This window comes from Salmo salar, chromosome 22 (assembly GCF_965601325.2).
Source record: "Salmo salar chromosome 22, fSalSal1, whole genome shotgun sequence".
NCBI classification, from domain to species: domain Eukaryota; kingdom Metazoa; phylum Chordata; class Actinopteri; order Salmoniformes; family Salmonidae; genus Salmo; species Salmo salar.
In genome coordinates this window covers 13,351,763-13,369,682 of record NC_138312.1, presented here as the reverse complement: position 1 = coordinate 13,369,682, position 17,920 = coordinate 13,351,763, and the positions used below count along the sequence as shown (strand labels likewise).

The 17,920-nt window shown below is 36.1% G+C and overlaps 1 protein-coding gene across 3 annotated transcripts in view; it reads left to right on the top strand.

Annotated features, from left to right (window-relative positions):
* LOC106582605 (voltage-dependent calcium channel subunit alpha-2/delta-2) overlaps positions 1-17,920 on the top strand; it is a 363,243-nt gene that overhangs the window by 242,190 nt on the left and 103,133 nt on the right. For all 3 annotated transcript variants that reach the window (XM_045705262.2, XM_082967380.1, XM_045705260.2), the window contains exon 4: positions 17,637-17,696. In XM_045705262.2, coding sequence (XP_045561218.1) covers positions 17,637-17,696 — 60 coding nt within the window. The remainder of the gene's footprint in view (positions 1-17,636; positions 17,697-17,920) is intronic.

Sequence of the window (17,920 nt, the reverse complement as noted above, 5' to 3'; positions counted from 1 at the left end):
ATTGTGATGAAGACAGAGAAACAGATTGTGATGAAGATAGAGAAAAATAGTAATGTGATGAAGAAGGAGAAACAGAGTAATGTGATGAAGACAGAGAAATAGATTGTGATGAAGACAGAGAAATAGAGTAACGTGATGAGGACAGAGAAACAGAGTAATGTGATGAAGAAGGAGAAACAGAGTAATGTGATGGAGACAAATAAACAAAGTAATGTGATGAATATAGCGAAACAGAGTAATATGATGAAGACAGAGAAATAGATTGTGATGAAGACAGAGAAATAGAGTAATGTGATGAGGATAGAGAAACATAGTAATGTGATGAAGACAGATAAACAAAGTAATGTGATGAATATAGCGAAACAGAGTAATGTGATGAAGACAGAGAAATAGATTGTGATGAAGACAGAGAAATAGAGTAATGTGATGAGGATAGAGAAACATAGTAATGTGATGAAGACAGATAAACAGAGTAATGTGATGAAGACAGAGAAACAGAGTAATATGATGCAGACAGGGAAACATAGTAATGTGATGAAGACAGAGAAACAAAGTAATGTGATGAAACAGAGAAATAGATTGTGATGAAGACAGAGAAACAGATTGTGATGAAGATAGAGAAAAATAGTAATGTGATGAAGAAGGAGAAACAGAGTAATGTGATGAAGACAGAGAAATAGATTGTGATGAAGACAGAGAAATAGAGTAATGTGATGAGGACAGAGAAACAGAGTAATGTGATGAAGGCAGAGAAACAGAGTAATGTGATGAAGACAGAGAACCAGAGTAGTGTGATGAAGATAGAGAAACAGAGTAATGTGATGAGGACAGAGAAACAGAGTAACGTGATGAAGGCAGAGAAACAGAGTAATGTGATGAAGACAGAGAACCAGAGTAGTGTGATGAAGATAGAGAAACAGAGTAATGTGATGAAAACAGAGAAACAGAGTAATATGATGAAGACAGAGAAACATATTAATGTGATGAAGACAGATAAACAGAGTAATGCGATGATGACAGAGAAACAGAGTAATGTGATGAAGATAAAGAACCATAGTAATTTGATGAAGACAGATAAACTGAGTAATGTGATGAAGACAGAGAAATAGATTGTGATAATGACAGAGAAATAGAGTAATGTGATGAAGATAGAGAACCATAGTAATGTGATGAAGACATATAAACTGAGTAATGTGATGAAGACAGATAAACAGATTAATGTGATGAACACAGAGAAACAGAGTAATGTGATGAAGACAGAGAAATAGATTTTGATGAAAACAGAGAAACAGAGTAGTGTGATGAAGACAGAGAAACAGAGTAATGTGATGAAGATAGAGAACCATAGTAATTTGATGAAGACAGATAAACTGAGTAATGTGATGAAGACAGAGAAATAGATTGTGATGAAGACAGAGAAATAGATTGTGATGAAGATAGAGAAATATAGTAATGTGATGAAGACAGAGAAACAGAGTAATGTGATGAGGACAGAGAAACAGTGTAATGTGATGAAGACAGAGAAACAGAGTAATGTGATGAAGACAGAGAAATAGAGTAATGTGATGAAGACAGAGAAATAGATTGTGATGAAGACAGAGAAATAGAGTAATGTGATGAGGACAGAGAAACAGAGTAATGTGATGAAGACAGAGAAACAGAGTAATATGATGCAGACAGGGAAACATAGTAATGTGATGAAGACAGAGAAACAAAGTAATGTGATGAAACAGAGAAATAGATTGTGATGAAGACAGAGAAACAGATTGTGATGAAGATAGAGAAAAATAGTAATGTGATGAAGAAGGAGAAACAGAGTAATGTGATGAAGACAGAGAAATAGATTGTGATGAAGACAGAGAAATAGAGTAATGTGATGAGGACAGAGAAACAGAGTAATGTGATGAAGAAGGAGAAACAGAGTAATGTGATGGAGACAAATAAACAAAGTAATGTGATGAAGACAGAGAAACAGAGTAATGGGATGAAGATAGAGAAACAGAGTAATGTGATGAAGACAGAGAAATAGAGTAAAGGGATGAGGACAGAGAAACAGAGTAACGTGATGAAGACAGAGAAACAGAGTAATGTAATGAAGACAGAGAAACAGAGTAATGTGATGAAGACAGAGATACAGATTGTGATGAAGACAGAGAAACAGATTGTGATGAGGATAGAGAAACATAGTAATGTGATGAAGACAAAGAAACAGAGTAATGTGATGAAGACAGAGAAACAGAGTAATGGGATGAAGATAGAGAAACAGAGTAATGTGATGAAGACAGAGAAATAGAGTAATGTGATGAAGACAGAGAAACAGGGTAATGTGATGAATATAGAGAAAGATAGTAATGTGATGAGGACAGATAAACAAGGTAATGTGATGAAGACAGAAAAACAGAGTAATGTGATGAAGACAGAGAACATCGCAATGTGATGAAGATAGAGAAACATAGTAATGTGATGAGACAGAGAAATATATTTTGATGAAAACAGAGAAAGAGTAATGTGATGAAGACAGAGAGACAGAGTAATGTGATGAAGCCAGATAAACAGAGTAATGTAATGAGGACAGAGAAACAGAGTAACGTGATGAAGGTAGAGAAACAGAGTAATGTGATGAAGACAGAGAAACAGAGTAATGTGATGAAGACAGATAAACAAAATAATGCTATAAATATTGAGAAACATAGTAATGTGATGAAGACAGAGAGACAGAGTAATGTGATGAAGACCGAGAAACATAGTAATGTGATGAAGACAGAGAAACAGAGTAATGTGATGGAGATAGAGATCCATAGTAATGTGATGAAGACAGATAAACTGAGTAATGTGATGAAGACAGAGAAACAGAGTAATGTGATGAAGACAAAGAAACAGAGTAATATGATGAAGACAGAGAAACATATTAATGTGATGAAGACAGATAAACAGAGTAATGCGATGAAACAGAGAAATGGATTGTAATGAAGATAGAGAAACATAGTAATGTGATGAAGAAGGAGAAACAGAGTAATGTGATGAAGACAGAGAAACAGAGTAATGTGATGAAGACCGAGAAACATAGTAATGTGATGAAGACCGAGAAACATAGTAATGTGATGAAGACAGAGAAACAGAGTAATGTGATGAAGACAGAGAAACAGAGTAATGTGATGAAGATAGAGAACCATAGTAATTTGATGAAGACAGATAAACTGAGTAACGTGATGAAGGCAGAGAAACAGAGTAATGTGATGAAGACGGAGAAACAGAGTAGTGTGATGAAGATAGAGAAACAGAGTAATGTGATGAAGACAGAGAAACAGAGTAATGTGATGAAGACAGATAAACAAAATAATGCTATAAATATTGAGAAACATAGTAATGTGATGAAGACAGAGAGACAGAGTAATGTGATGAAGACCGAGAAACATAGTAATGTGATGAAGACAGAGAAACAGAGTAATGTGATGGAGATAGAGATCCATAGTAATGTGATGAAGACAGATAAACTGAGTAATGTGATGAAGACAGAGAAACAGAGTAATGTGATGAAGACAAAGAAACAGAGTAATATGATGAAGACAGAGAAACATATTAATGTGATGAAGACAGATAAACAGAGTAATGCGATGAAACAGAGAAATGGATTGTAATGAAGATAGAGAAACATAGTAATGTGATGAAGAAGGAGAAACAGAGAAATGTGATGAAGACAGAGAAATAGATTGTGATGAAGTCAGAGAAATAGAGTAATATGATGAAGACAGGGAAACATAGTAATGTGATGAAGACCGAGAAACATAGTAATGTGATGAAGACAGAGAAACAGAGTAATGTGATGAAGACAGAGAAACAGAGTAATGTGATGAAGATAGAGAACCATAGTAATTTGATGAAGACAGATAAACTGAGTAATGTGATGAAGACAGAGAAATAGATTGTGATAATGACAGAGAAATAGAGTAATGTGATGAAGATAGAGAACCATAGTAATGTGATGAACACAGAGAAACAGAGTAATGTGATGAAGACAGAGAAATAGATTTTGATGAAAACAGAGAAACAGAGTAGTGTGATGAAGACAGAGAAACAGAGTAATGTGATGAAGATAGAGAACCATAGTAATTTGATGAAGACAGATAAACTGAGTAATGTGATGAAGACAGAGAAATAGATTGTGATGAAGACAGAGAAATAGATTGTGATGAAGATAGAGAAATATAGTAATGTGATGAAGATAGAGAAACAGAGTAATGTGATGAGGACAGAGAAACAGTGTAATGTGATGAAGACAGAGAAACAGAGTAATGTGATGAAGACAGAGAAATAGAGTAATGTGATGAAGACAGAGAAATAGATTGTGATGAAGACAGAGAAATAGAGTAATGTGATGAGGACAGAGAAACAGAGTAATGTGATGAAGACAGAGAAACAGAGTAATATGATGAAGACAGGGAAACATAGTAATGTGATGAAACAGAGAAATAGATTGTGATGAAGACAGAGAAACAGATTGTGATGAAGATAGAGAAAAATAGTAATGTGATGAAGAAGGAGAAACAGAGTAATGTGATGAAGACAGAGAAATAGATTGTGATGAAGACAGAGAAATAGAGTAACGTGATGAGGACAGAGAAACAGAGTAATGTGATGAAGAAGGAGAAACAGAGTAATGTGATGGAGACAAATAAACAAAGTAATGTGATGAATATAGCGAAACAGAGTAATATGATGAAGACAGAGAAATAGATTGTGATGAAGACAGAGAAATAGAGTAATGTGATGAGGATAGAGAAACATAGTAATGTGATGAAGACAGATAAACAAAGTAATGTGATGAATATAGCGAAACAGAGTAATGTGATGAAGACAGAGAAATAGATTGTGATGAAGACAGAGAAATAGAGTAATGTGATGAGGATAGAGAAACATAGTAATGTGATGAAGACAGATAAACAGAGTAATGTGATGAAGAAAGAGATATTGATTGTGATGAAGACAGAGAAATAGATTGTAATGAAGACAGAGAAATAGATTAATGTGATGAAGACAGAGAAACAGAGTAATGTGATGAAGACCAAGAAACAGATTGTGATGAAGATAGAGAAACATAGTAATGTGATGAAGACAGAGAAACAGAGTAATGTGATTAAGACAGAGAAACAGAGTAATGTGATGAAGAGAGAAAAATAGATTTGATGAAGACAGAGAAATAGAGTAATGTGATGAAGAACGAGAAACAGAGTAATGTGATGAAGAACGAGAAACAGAGTAATGTGATGAAGACAGAGAAACAGAGTAATGTGATGAAGATAGGAGAAACAGAGTAATGTGATGAAAACAGATAAACAGAGTAATGTGATGAAGATAGAGAAACAGAGGAATGTGATGAAAACAGATAAACAGAGTATGTGATGAAACAAAGTAATGTGATGAAGAACGAGAAACAGAGTAATGTGATGAAGACAGAGAAACAGAGTAATGTGATTAAGACAGAGAAACAGAGTAATGTGATGAAGACAGAAAAATAGATTTGATGAAGACAGAGAAATAGAGTAATGTGATGAAGAACGAGAAACAGAGTAATGTGATGAAGAACGAGAAACAGAGTAATGTGATGAAGACAGAGAAACAGAGTAATGTGATGAAGATAGAGAAACAGAGTAATGTGATGAAAACAGATAAACAGAGTAATGTGATGAAGATAGAGAAACAGAGGAATGTGATGAAAACAGATAAACAGAGTATGTGATGAAACAAAGTAATGTGATGAAGAACGAGAAACAGAGTAATGTGATGAAGACAGAGAAACAGAGTAATGCGACAAAGACAGTGAAATAGATTGTGATGAAGACAGATAATCCGAGTAATGTGATGAAGACAGAGAAACATAGTAATGTAATGAAGACAGAGAAACAGAGTAATGTGATGAAGACAGAGATACATATTGTGATGAAGACAGAGAAACAGATTGTGATGAAGATAGAGAAACATAGTAATGTGATGAAGACAAAGAAACAGAGTAATGTGATGAAGACAGAGAAACAGAGTAATGGGATGAAGATAGAGAAACAGAGTAATGTGATGAAGACAGAGAAATTTAGTAATGTGATGAAGACAGAGAAATAAAGTAAAGTGATGAAGACAGTGAAACAGGGTAATGTGATGAAGATAGAGGAACATAGTAATGTGATGAAGACAGAGAAACAGAGTAATGTGATGAGACAGAGAAATAGATTGTGATGAAGACAGAGAAACAGATTGTGATGAAGATAAAGAAAAATAGTAATGTGATGAAGAAGGAGAAACAGAGTAATGTGATGAAGACAGATAAACAAAGTAATGTGATGAATATAGCGAAACAGAGTAATGTGATGAAGACAGAGAAATAGATTGTGATGAAGACAGAGAAATAGAGTAATGTGATGAGGATAGAGAAACATAGTAATGTGATGAAGACAGATAAACAGAGTAATGTGATGAAGAAAGAGATATTGATTGTGATGAAGACAGAGAAATAGATTGTGATGAAGACAGAGAAATAGATTAATGTGATGAAGACAGAGAAACAGAGTAATGTGATGAAGATAGAGAAACATACTTATGTGATGAAGACAGATAAACAGAGTAATGTGATTGTCACGTCCTGACCAGTAAAGGGGTTGTTTGTTATTGTAGTTTGGTCAGGACGTGGCAGGGGCTGTTTACTTTATGTGTTTCATTTTCTTTTGGTTAACCTGTTAGGGCTAGCGGGCATTATTGACACGGCTGGATAAAAAACATACCCGATTTAATCTGGTTACCACTCCTACCCAGTAACTAGAATATGCATATACTTATTACATATGGATAGAAAACACCCTAAATTTTCTAAAACTGTTTGAATGGTGTCTGTGAGTATAACAGAACTCAAATGGCAGGTCAAAACCTGAGAGATTCCTTTACAGGAAGTGGCCTGTCTGACCATTTGTTGAACTTCTTTTCCATCTCTATCATTTACTAAGGATCTCTGCTCTAACGTGACACTTCCCACGTCGTCCATAGGCGCTCAGAGCCCGGGAAAAAACAGAATGTCGTCATTCCAGCCCCAGGCTGAAACACATTATCGCCTTTCTCAAGTGGCCGATCAAGAGACACTAGCTTATGCGCATGACCCCGACCGCCCCCGCCTTTGGGATTTTTTCCTCTGTTTGCCGAAAAGGAGATTCCCTGTCGGAATATTATCGCTTTTCTACGAGAAAAATGTCGTAAAAATTGATTTTAAACAGCGGTTGACATGCTTCGAAGTACGGTAATGGAATACTTAGAATTTTATTGTCACGAATTGCGCCATGTGCGTGACACTTCTTTACTATTTCGGATAGTGTCTGGAACGCACGAACAAAACGCCGCTATTCGGATATAACGATGGATTATTTTGGACCAAACCAACATTTGTTATTGAAGTAGCAGTCCTGGGTGTGTATTCTGACGAAGACAACAAAAGGTAATGAAACTTTTATAATAGTAAATATGATTATGGTGAGTGCTAAACTTGCCGGGTGTCTAAATAGCGAGCCCGTGATGCCTGGGCTATGTACTTAGAATATTGCAAAATGTGCTTTCACCAAAAAGCTATTTTAAAATCGGACATATCGAGTGCATAGAGGAGGTCTGTATCTATAATTCTTAAAATAATTGTTGTGCTTTTTGTGAACGTTTATCGTGAGTAATTTAGTAAAATGTTAGCGAATTCCCCGGAAGTTTGCGGGGGGTATGCTAGTTCTGAACGTCACATGCTAATGTAAAAAGCTGGTTTTTGATATAAATATGAACTTGATTGAACAAAACATGCATGTATTGTATAACATAATGTCCTAGGGTTGTCATCTGATGAAGATCATCAAAGGTGAGTGCTGCATTTAGCTGTCTTCTGGGTTTTGGTGACATTATATGCTGGCTTGAAAAATGGGTGTCTGATTATTTATGGCTTGGTACTCTGCTGACATAATCTAATGTTTTGCTTTCGTTGTAAAGCCTTTTTGAAATCGGACAGTGTGGTTAGATTAACGAGAGTCTTGTCTTTAAATGGCTGTAAAATAGTCATATGTTTGAGAAATTGAAGTAATAGGATTTTTAAGGTTTTGAAAATCGCGCCACAGGATAGCAGTGGCTGTTACGTAGGTGGGACGAATTCGTCCCGCCTAGCCTAGAGAGGTTAATGTTCTATGTTAGTATATTTCTATGTTCGTTCTAGTTTTTCTATTTCTATGTTTAGTTTATTGGGTTGACCTTCAATTGGAGGCACCTGTTCCTCGTTGCCTCTAATTGAAGGTCCTATTTAGTAGGGGTGTTTTTCCATGGGTTTTTGTGGGTAGTTATCCAAGTGTAGCTGTGTGCCTCACAGGACTGTTTTTTCGTCGTGGTTTGCTATTGGAGTGTGATAAATATAGAGAAACAGAGTAATGTGATGAGACGGAGAAATAGAGTGTGTTGAAGACAGAGAAATAGAGTAATGTGATAAAGATAGAGAAACATAGTAATGTGATGAAGACAGATAAACAGAGTAATGTGATGAAGACAGTGAAACAGAGTAATGTGATAAAGACAGAGAAACAGAGTAATGTAATGAAGACAGAGAAACAGAGTAATGTGATGAAGACAGAGAAATAGATTGTGATGAAGACAAAGAAACAGATTGTGATGAAGACAGATAAACATAGTAATGTGATGAAGACAGAGAAACAGAGTAATGTGATGAAGATAGGGAAACAGAGTAATGTGATGAAGACAGATAAACAATGGAGTGTGATAAGTATAGAGAAACAGAGTAATGTGATGAGACGGAGAAATAGATTGTGATGAAGACAGAGAAATAGAGTAATGTGATAAAGATAGAGGAACATAGTAATGTGATGAAGACAGATAAACAGAGTAATGTGATGAAGACAGTGAAACAGAGTAATGTAATGAAGACAGAGAAACAGAGTAATGTGATGAAGACAGAGAAATAGATTGTGATGAAGACAAAGAAACAGATTGTGATGAAGATAGAGAAACATAGTAATGTGATGAAGACAGAGATACAGATTGTGATGAAGACAGAGAAACATAGTAATGTGATGAAGACAGAGAAACAGAGTAATGTGATTAAGACAGAGAAACAGAGTAATGTGATGAAGACAGAAAAATAGATTTGATGAAGACAGAGAAATAGAGTAATGTGATTAAGACAGAGAAACAGAGTAATGTGATGAAGACAGAAAAATAGATTTGATGAAGACAGAGAAATAGAGTAATGTGATGAAGAACGAGAAACAGAGTAATGTGATGAAGACAGAGATACAGCTTGTGATGAAGACAGAGAAACAGATTGTGATGAAGATAGAGAAACATAGTAATGTGATGAAGACAAAGAAACAGAGTAATGTGATGAAGACAGAGAAACAGAGTAATGGGATGAAGATAGAGAAACAGAGTAATGTGATGAAGACAGAGAAATAGAGTAATGTGACGAAGACAGAGAAATAGAGTAAAGTGATGAAGACAGAGAAACAGGGTAATGTGATGAAGATAGAGGAACATAGTAATGTGATGAAGACAGAGAAACAGAGTAATGTGATGAGGACAGAGAAACAGAGTAACGTGATAAAGACAGAGAAACAGAGTAATGTGATGAAGACAGAGAAACAGAGTAATGTTATGAGACAGAGAAATAGATTGTGATGAAGACAGAGAAACAGATTGTGATGAAGATAGAGAAACATAGTAATGTGATGAAGATAGGGAAACAAAGTAATGTGATGAAGACAGATAATATAGAGAAACAGAGTAATGTGAGACAGAGAAATAGATTGTGATGAAGATAGAGAAACATAGTATTGTGATGAAGACAGAGAAACAGAGTCATGTGATGAGACAGAGAAATGATTGTGATGAAGACAGAGAAACAGATTGTAATGAAGATAGAGAAACATAGTAATGTGATGAAGACAGAGAAACAGAGTAATTTCATGAAGACAGATAAACAGAGTAATGTGATGAGACAGAGAACTTGATTGTGATGAAGACAGAGAAACAGAGTAATTTGATGAAGACAGAGAAACAGAGTAATGTGATGAAGACAGAGAAACAGAGTATTGTGATGAAGACAGAGAAATAGATTGTGATGAAAACAGAGAAATAGGGTAATGTGATGAAGATAGAGAAAGATAGTAATGTGATGAGGACAGATAAACAGAGTAATGTGATGAAGACAGAAAAACAGAGTAATGTGATGAAGACAGAGAACATCGCAATGTGATGAAGATAGAGAAACATAGTAATGTGATGAGACAGAGAAATCGATTTTTATGAAAACAGAAAAAGAGTAATGTAATGAAGACAGAGAGACAGAGTAATGTGATGAAGCCAGATAAACAGAGTAATTTGATGAAGACAGATAAACAGAGTAATGTGATGAGACAGAGAACTAGATTGTGATGAAGACAGAGAAACAGAGTAATTTGATGAAGACAGAGAAACAGAGTAATGTGATGAAGACAGAGAAACATAGTAATGTGATGAAGACAGAGAAACAGAGTAATATGATGAAGACAGAGAAACAGAGTAATGTGATGAGGACAGAGAAACAGAGTAACGTGATGAAGGCAGAGAAACAGAGTAATGTGATGAAGACAGAGAACCAGAGTAGTGTGATGAAGATAGAGAAACAGAGTAATGTGATGAAAACAGATAAACAGAGTATGTGATGAAACAGAGTAATGTGATGAAGAACGAGAAACAGAGTAATGTGATGAGGACAGAGAAACAGAGTAACGTGATGAAGACAGAGAAATAGAGTAATGTGATGAAGACAGAGAAATAGAGTAAAGTGATGAAGACAGAGAAACAGGGTAATGTGATGAAGATAGAGGAACGTAGTAATGTGATGAAGACAGAGAAACAGAGTAATGTGATGAGGACAGAGAAACAGAGTAACGTGATAAAGACAGAGAAACAGAGTAATGGGATGAAGATAGAGAAACAGAGTAATGTGATGAAGACAGAGAAATAGAGTAATGTGATGATGACAGAGAAATAGAGTAAAGTGATGAAGACAGAGAAACAGGGTAATGTGATGAAGATAGAGGAACATGGTAATGTGATGAAGACAGAGAAACAGAGTAATGTGATGAGAACAGAGAAACAGAGTAACGTGATAAAGACAGAGAAACAGAGTAATGTGATGAAGACAGAGAAACAGAGTAATGTTATGAGACAGAGAAACAGAGTAATGTGATGAAGACAGAGAAACAGAGTAATGTTATGAGACAGAGAAATAGATTGTGATGAAGACAGAGAAACAGATTGTGATGAAGATAGAGAAACATAGTAATGTGATGAAGATAGGGAAACAGAGTAATGTGATGAAGACAGATAATATAGAGAAACAGAGTAATGTGATGAGACAGAGAAACAGAGTCATGTGATGAGACAGGGAAATGATTGTAATGAAGATAGAGAAACATAGTAATGTGATGAAGACAGAGAAACAGAGTAATTTCATGAAGACAGATAAACAGAGTAATGTGATGAGACAGAGAACTTGATTGTGATGAAGACAGAGAAACAGAGTAATTTGATGAAGACAGAGAAACAGAATAATGTGATGAAGACAGAGAAACAGAGTATTGTGATGAAGACAGAGAAATAGATTGTGATGAAGACAGAGAAATAGGGTAATGTGATGAAGATAGAGAAAGATAGTAATGTGATGAGGACAGATAAACAGAGTAATGTGATGAAGACAGAAAAACAGAGTAATGTGATGAAGACAGAGAACATCGCAATGTGATGAAGATAGAGAAACATAGTAATGTGATGAGACAGAGAAATAGATTTTTATGAAAACAGAGAAAGAGTAATGTAATGAAGACAGAGAGACAGAGTAATGTGATGAAGCCAGATAAACAGAGTAATTTGATGAAGACAGATAAACAGAGTAATGTGATGAGACAGAGAACTAGATTGTGATGAAGACAGAGAAACAGAGTAATTTGATGAAGACAGAGAAACAGAGTAATGTGATGAAGACAGAGAAACAGAGTATTGTGATGAAGACAGAGAAATAGATTGTGATGAAGACAGAGAAATAGGGTAATGTGATGAAGATAGAGAAAGATAGTAATGTGATGAAGATCGAGAAACAGAGTAATGTGATGAAAACAGATAAACAGAGTATGTGATGAAAGAGTAATGTGATGAAGAATGAGAAAAAGAGTAATGTGATGAAGACAGAGAAACAGAGTAATGCGGAAAAAGACAGTGAAATAGATTGTGATGAAGACAGAGAATCAGTGTAATGTGATGAAGACAGAGAAACAGAGTAATGTAATGAAGACAGAGAAAAAGAGTAATGTGATGAAGACAGAGATACAGATTGTGATGAAGACAGAGAAACAGATTGTGATGAAGATAGAGAAACATAGTAATGTGATGAAGACAAAGAAACAGAGTAATGTGATGAAGACAGAGAAACAGAGTAATGGGATGAAGATAGAGAAACAGAGTAATGTGATGAAGACAGAAAAACAGAGTAATGTGATGAAGACAGAGAACATCGCAATGTGATGAAGATAGAGAAACATAGTAATGTGATGAGACAGAGAAATAGATTTTTATGAAAACAGAGAAAGAGTAATGTAATGAAGACAGAGAGACAGAGTAATGTGATGAAGCCAGATAAACAGAGTAATTTGATGAAGACAGATAAACAGAGTAATGTGATGAGACAGAGAACTAGATTGTGATGAAGACAGAGAAACAGAGTAATTTGATGAAGACAGAGAAACAGAGTAATGTGATGAAGACAGAGAAACAGAGTATTGTGATGAAGACAGAGAAATAGATTGTGATGAAGACAGAGAAATAGGGTAATGTGATGAAGATAGAGAAAGATAGTAATGTGATGAAGATCGAGAAACAGAGTAATGTGATGAAAACAGATAAACAGAGTATGTGATGAAACAGAGTAATGTGATGAAGAATGAGAAAAAGAGTAATGTGATGAAGACAGAGAAACAGAGTAATGCGGAAAAAGACAGTGAAATAGATTGTGATGAAGACAGAGAATCAGTGTAATGTGATGAAGACAGAGAAACAGAGTAATATAATGAAGACAGAGAAAAAGAGTAATGTGATGAAGACAGAGATACAGATTGTGATGAAGACAGAGAAACAGATTGTGATGAAGATAGAGAAACATAGTAATGTGATGAAGACAAAGAAACAGAGTAATGTGATGAAGACAGAGAAACAGAGTAATGGGATGAAGATAGAGAAACAGAGTAATGTGATGAAGACAGAGAAATAGAGTAATGTGATGAAGACAGAGAAATAGAGTAAAGTGATGAAGACAGAGAAACAGGGTAATGTGATGAAGATAGAGGAACGTAGTAATGTGATGAAGACAGAGAAACAGAGTAATGTGATGAGGACAGAGAAACAGAGTAACGTGATGAAGACAGAGAAACAGAGTAATGTAATGAAGACAGAGAAACAGAGTAATGTGATGAAGACAGAGATACAGATTGTGATGAAGACAGAGAAACAGATTGTGATGAAGATAGAGAAACATAGTAATGTGATGAAGACAAAGAAACAGAGTAATGTGATGAAGACAGAGAAACAGAGTAATGGGATGAAGATAGAGAAACAGAGTAATGTGATGAAGACAGAGAAATAGAGTAATGTGATGAAGACAGAGAAATAGAGTAAAGTGATGAAGACAGAGAAACAGGGTAATGTGATGAAGATAGAGGAACATAGTAATGTGATGAAGACAGAGAAACAGAGTAATGTGATGAGGACAGAGAAACAGAGTAACGTGATACAGACAGAGAAACAGAGTAATGTGATGAAGACAGAGAAACAGAGTAATGTTATGAGACAGAGAAATAGATTGTGATGAAGACAGAGAAACGGATTGTGATGAAGATAGAGAAACATAGTAATGTGATGAAGATAGGGAAACAGAGTAATGTGATGAAGACAGATAATATAGAGAAACAGAGTAATGTGATTAGACAGAGAAATAGATTGTGATGAAGATAGAGAAACATAGTATTGTGATGAAGACAGAGAAACAGAGTCATGTGATGAGACAGAGAAATGATTGTGATGAAGACAGAGAAACAGATTGTAATGAAGATAGAGAAACATAGTAATGTGATGAAGACAGAGAAAAAGAGTAATTTCATGAAGACAGATAAACAGAGTAATGTGATGAGACAGAGAACTTGATTGTGATGAAGACAGAGAAACAGAGTAATTTGATGAAGACAGAGAAACAGAGTAATGTGATGAAGACAGAGAAACAGAGTATTGTGATGAAGACAGAGAAATAGATTGTGATGAAGACAGAGAAATAGGGTAATGTGATGAAGATAGAGAAAGATAGTAATGTGATGAGGACAGATAAACAGAGTAATGTGATGAAGACAGAAAAACAGAGTAATGTGATGAAGACAGAGAACATCGCAATGTGATGAAGATAGAGAAACATAGTAATGTGATGAGACAGAGAAATAGATTTTGATGAAAACAGAGAAAGAGTAATGTGATGAAGACAGAGAGACAGAGTAATGTGATGAAGCCAGATAAACAGAGTAATGTGATGAAGACAGAGAAACATAGTAATGTGATGAAGACAGAGAAACAGAGTAATATGATGAAGACAGAGAAACAGAGTAATGTGATGAGGACAGAGAAACAGAGTAACGTGATGAAGGCAGAGAAACAGAGTAATGTGATGAAGACAGAGAAACAGAGTAGTGTGATGAAGATAGAGAAACAGAGTAATGTGATGAAAACAGATAAACAGAGTATGTGATGAAACAGAGTAATGTGATGAAGAACGAGAAAAAGAGTAATGTGATGAAGACAGAGAAACAGAGTAATGCGGAAAACGACAGTGAAATAGATTGTGATGAAGACAGAGAATCAGTGTAATGTGATGAAGACAGAGAAACAGAGTAATGTGATGAAGACAGAGATGCAGATTGTGATAAAGACAGAGAAACAGATTGTGATGAAGATAGAGAAACATAGTAATGTGATGAAGACAAAGAAACAGAGTAATGTGATGAAGACAGAGAAACAGAGTAATGGGATGAAGATAGAGAAACAGAGAAATGTGATGAAGACAGAGAAATAGAGTAATGTGATGAAGACAGAGAAATAGAGTAAAGTGATGAAGATAGAGAAACAGGGTAATGTGATGAAGATAGAGGAACGTAGTAATGTGATGAAGACAGAGAAACAGAGTAATGTGATGAGGACAGAGAAACAGAGTAACGTGATGAAGACAGAGAAACAGAGTAATGTAATGAAGACAGAGAAACAGAGTAATGTGATGAAGACAGAGATACAGATTGTGATGAAGACAGAGAAACAGATTGTGATGAAGATAGAGAAACATAGTAATGTGATGAAGACAAAGAAACAGAGTAATGTGATGAAGACAGAGAAAACAGAGTAATGGGATGAAGATAGAGAAACAGAGTAATGTGATGAAGACAGAGAAATAGATTGCGATGAACATATAGAAACATTGTAATGTGATAAATACAGAGTAACAGAGTAATATGAAGAAAGATAACGAGGGAGGACGAGGGAGAGATTTTTACGGACAGATTGACTACTGAAAGTAAAATGAGTCACTCGGATGAAGGGATGGACAGATCACAGATCATCGGGAAGGAAGGGCAGAGAACGAGGGAGGAACCATTCTTCATATGCAGCGCCATGGACATGGGCACTAAATTTTTACTTCCTCATTCATCATGACCTTTCCTCCTCTGCTATAATGACTGTGTCCTTGAAGGGACGTCACAGTTAGAGAAACACGTTGACAGACTACAACCGTTTGGCATTGATGGTCAGCCAAATATGAAAGATCCCACTTTAGACCAAAAAAAACAACTTCTAAATGCTTTTTATCTTCATAAGCTCGGCATGGACGCTTCACAAATCATTTATAAGCAAAGTCATACCACATAAAAGGGTGACATAAAAGGTTATTCTTTACATGTAGGCTAACCCTTCAGGCATATTTGCAGGCAAATTCAAAAGTAGTGTAGAATCTGGAGGTAATTGTTTAGCCAGCAGCTCTCCGTTGTTGAATCCTAATTGAAAACCGTTGTAGTGGATGATAAATACTTAACAATGTCCTTTAGCTAGGTTGACCCCTGCTTTGTATGCACAACACCACACTGCCACCCAACTGATGGAGTCTCCTTTAATTCACTTTGTGGCAATCATTTCATTAGGCTAATTAGCTCCGTTGTATGTGACATTGTTTCAGTGGTTCGCCATCTTGTTAGGAGTGACTGTATGAAATGAATAGTCATTCGGGTGATTAAGGTGTCCAATGTTCAATGTTCAGTACACAAGCACATGGGTGCATAATTAGTCATGTTATTATGTTTTACTAATGAGGTATAGTGATATCATAGCCGTTATGCCATACTTTAAAAGGCTACATGAGGTAGTGGAGGATACTCTTTGCTGAGAGTAGGAGGGTTTATGCCTGGCTAGCTGTGAGTGGGAGGGTCTTAGTGGTAGGGGGTGGACCCCCAGACAGAAAATAGGACACTTCTGTCTCTAACGAGAGTTTCTGACTTTCCTGTCTTTTTAGGAGAAGAAAACCCTCTCCTGATGTGCTTGGGGAATATGGCTCCTTTGATGTTGTACCAGAAATGAAAGTCCTCTTAGTGGGAGTCTAAATAGGGTTTGTAATTTTCGAGCCCAGGGACTGTGTGGCTGGTTGGATAATTCTGGGACGGGAACCAGATCGCCCCCTAGAGGCGTGCTGGGGATTGAAGTGGGAGCAGAGAGGATACCTAAATACAGTACTAAAGCATGGGCACCATGCAGAAACACATGGAAGAGACTACCTCTCTAGAGCCTCACTCTATTTTGCCACTGGGTGACTTAATACTGTCACCCATAAGCCTCTGCACATAGACAGTAGTACTCCATGTTATAATCCCTTTGCAATTAACTATGTCAGACCTGTTGTATAACTATTAATAGTTAGGAGCCAAAAGACCAAAAACATGCCAATAAAGAAAGCAACACTGCACTGAACTCAGCTAGCCACGAAAATGCCTTTGACAGAAATTCCCTGTCCTTTTGCTTTGGAAAAGTTTAATATTACTCAACATATTCATGTTATTCAATGGCCCTACCTTCTCCAATCCAAACGCTAACTGTCCGTACCTCCTGGAATAACAGGGTTGTAATCATGGTTTCTTTTTCCATTTGCAACACACATTTCAACAGCACTAGCTAGTCTAAATGTGTGTAGCTCACAATTTTGCTACAGTACATGGTCTGAAATTGTACCAATTTAGCTCGCGCCTTACAGAAATGCCATTTCCCCTGACAGTTAGGACAAATGTGTAAGCCCATTGAGGAGCATGCTGAGCTTGGCACCAGACACTGTCTCTTGAATTATACAGTCTATGAACAGCAGTCAGTGCACTCAGTGTTTTCCCTAGAGAGCAGATTGGCTCTGTAAGGCGGTTTCCCACAAACACACACACACTCTGACATCTACACACTGACCCAGTGGAGCCTTGTATTGACCTTTGACCCTGACCTCTGATTCCTGTGTGTTTCCTGTGTAGAGGCTAGCCAGAGAGGCGGAGCAGCTGCAGACAATGTATCCCTGGCAGGACGGGATCAAGGTAAAATCAGAACCTTCTCTCTCTGTATATCTCTCTCTCTGTATATATCTCTCTGTATATATCTCTCTGTATATCTCTCTCTCTGTATATCTCTCTGTATATCTCTCTCTCTCTGTATATCTCTATGTATATCTCTCTCTCTGTATATCTCTCTGTATATATATATCTCTCTGTATATCTCTCTCTCTGTATATATATATCTCTATATATCTCTCTGTATATAT